The 2,803-nt window shown below is 41.9% G+C and overlaps 1 protein-coding gene across 1 annotated transcript; it reads right to left on the bottom strand.

Annotated features, from left to right (window-relative positions):
• Positions 1–533: 533 nt before the first annotated feature.
• On the bottom strand, positions 534–2,216 carry LOC148789334 (uncharacterized). The gene has a single exon (XM_088879517.1). The coding sequence runs from the start codon at positions 2,214–2,216 to the stop codon at positions 534–536; it is 1,683 nt and encodes a 560-aa protein (XP_088735643.1).
• Between the last annotated feature and the right edge of the window lie 587 nt (positions 2,217–2,803).

The raw sequence follows: 2,803 nt of genomic DNA, 5'->3' as shown, positions 1-2,803 counted from the left end.
ATGTTCCTCGGGACTACTCGAATATATCAAAATATCATCAATAAACACAATCACAAATTGATCAAGAAATGGTTGTAACGTCTTGTTCATCAAAGCCATGAAAGCTGCAAGGGCATTGGTCAATCCAAATGGCATAACGACAAATTCATAGTGGTCATACCTGGCCCTGAAACCTGTCTTTGGGATCGACTCTTCATCAATCCGTAGTTGCCAATATCCTGACCTCAAATCAATTTTAGAGAACACAGTGGCACCCTTTAGCTGATCAAGCAGATCGTCAATCCGTGGCAAATGATACTTGTTTTTTATTGTGATTCGGTTCAGCTGTCTATAATCGACACATAATCTCATACTCCCATCCTTCTTCTTTACGAATAATACTGGTACTCCCCACGGTAAAATACTAGGTCGGATGAACCCTTTATCCAATAGCTCTTCCAACTGCTTCTTCAATTCTTTCAATTCTGACGGAGCCATTCTATACGGTGCAATTGAAATAGGTGCTGCTCCAGGAATAGTATCTATTTCAAAGTCTACTTCTCGAGTGGTCCAGGTAATTCATCAGGAAAAACATCAAGAAATTCCCTCACCACTGGAACGTCTAATACACCCGGACTAACTTTCATGGTATCGTGCACACTGGCTAGATACGCCTCACACCCTTCCTTAATCAGATTAAAAGCGATCACAGCAGAAATTAAGCAGTTAGGTATCACGTTTCTTTCCCCCACTATAACCGTCTTCATCTGCCCATTGACTTCAACCATCACCTCTTTTGTTTGACAATCCACTAAAGCATGATTACTAGCTAACCAGTCCATCCCCAGAATGACATCAAAATCCCTAAGGTCTATTACAACTAGATCTGCATATAAAGTAACACCCTCCACCACTATTGGACAAGATCTCACCACCGTATTCACTAATACAAACCCACCAGCAGGCATAGACACATGTAAATCATGTCCAAATGGTTCTATTTTAGCATGTACATGAGATGCAAAATCACGTGATATAAATGAACAAGTAGATCCTGGATCAATCAATATATGTGCACTAAAATCGCAAATAGAGAAGGAACCAGTGATAACCTCGGGCGCCGTAGGAGCTTGTTCTTTTGTGATTGCATACACCCTGGCTTGTGGTTGAGGCTGACTACCTTGTCCTGTTAACGTCATAGAAAGATTCCCGCTACCTCGACCACCTCTACCTCGTCCTCTGCTCGTACCTGTCCGTTGTGAGTTTTCCCCTACATTGCTAAACTCTGATGTCTGAGGTCTTTTGGAATTATCCCTCCATGTAGAACAGTCCCTGATAATGTGTCCTGGTTGATGGCAACGGTAACATACAATTGGTTGAACTCCCCAACATTCACCAATATGTCTCCTACCGCAGTTAGCACAAGAGGGAATAGATCTTCCACTGAACGATCTGGCTGAACCTGGTCTTGCTCCAGATCTAACCGAAGTAGGCCCACCTCTACTCAAAAATACTGAAGAAGACCTGCTAGTCTGACCTACTCCTCGGCCACTGAACCAACCTCTCTGCGAACCAAAACCCCTAAAGGAAAATGCACCACTCTGTCCCACCGTAGGATTCAGGTTACCTGTTAATTTCTTTCGTTTAGCTTCAGTTGAGCTCCTTTCAATGGATGTCTCCTCTGCCCTCAGTGCCGCTTCCAGCAGTGCACCATAACTTGGAGGTTTGATTGCTATTTTCTCCCGAATCTCAAGTCTCAACCCCCTTTCAAATCTGTCTCTTCTCAATTCATCGGTACTCACTTCTACTAGGGCATATTTTGACAATCTCACAAATTGTAACTCATATTCAGCAACAGATAACTCATTTTGCTTTAATTCAAGGAACTCAACTTTCTTACGATTTCTGTAGACTGGCGGAGTATATTTATCAGCAAATTCTTTCAAAAAGTCAGTCCACGTCAAAGTGGCTGGTCGGTTCCTGCTCCCTGGGACTGTTTCCCACCAATCTAAGGCATCTTTCTCCAGTAAGGACACTGCATACCTCAACTTTTGCTCAAAAGTACACTCGATCCTGTCCAACACCCTTTCCGTATTTCTCAGCCATTCCTCTGCTTCAACAGGATCAATTGTACCGGCAAATACCTTCGCCCCCTGTCTCCTTACTATTTCATAATTTTTATCAATAACTGCATCATGTAGTTGTGATTGTGGCGATGGAGCCATCCTCTGCATCATTTCCATAAACTGTTGCATAAAAGGGTTTATTTCTGGTTGTGGGGCATTTCTATTTTGGGATTCTAACCCCTGATGTTCTGATCCTGAATCATGACCCTGCATAGACTCTATTGACTCAGTTGGATCAGCAACGTTTTCTCTTGACGCCTCCATCCTATAAAAATTACACACATGTGAGTAGATTCCTAACATATACACCTTAAGTATAAAATAACATTTCATCTACTATCCCAAGGAAATGTAATCCCTGCTCTGATACCACCTAATGTAGCACCCCCTTCGCTACAAGGGCTATATCTACCCTAAATGTCATACTTATAGTAATCCCTGTGTTTATATATATAAATGCACATAATCATCTAATCAATATACATACGTATTCACAACGTCATAACGACATAGTCAACCCACAACATCACATATATACAAATCAAACACCACAGGTGATCCACCACAGTTGATCTCTACGCCCATGTTCTCTTTATACAAACAAAATAAGATTTGTACTCTAGAGAGGAGAAAACAGCATACTGGCCCGACCTGACTGAGTATAGTGCGTAGACCTATTATTCAACAGTCAGATACAT

Source organism: Sesamum indicum, linkage group LG1, assembly GCF_026168435.1.
Source record: "Sesamum indicum cultivar Baizhima isolate 11 linkage group LG1, ASM2616843v1, whole genome shotgun sequence".
In the NCBI taxonomy this organism is placed as follows: Eukaryota; Viridiplantae; Streptophyta; class Magnoliopsida; order Lamiales; family Pedaliaceae; genus Sesamum; species Sesamum indicum.
The sequence above is the reverse complement of the archived record's forward strand: the minus strand, read 5'-3'. Positions and strand labels throughout refer to the sequence as shown.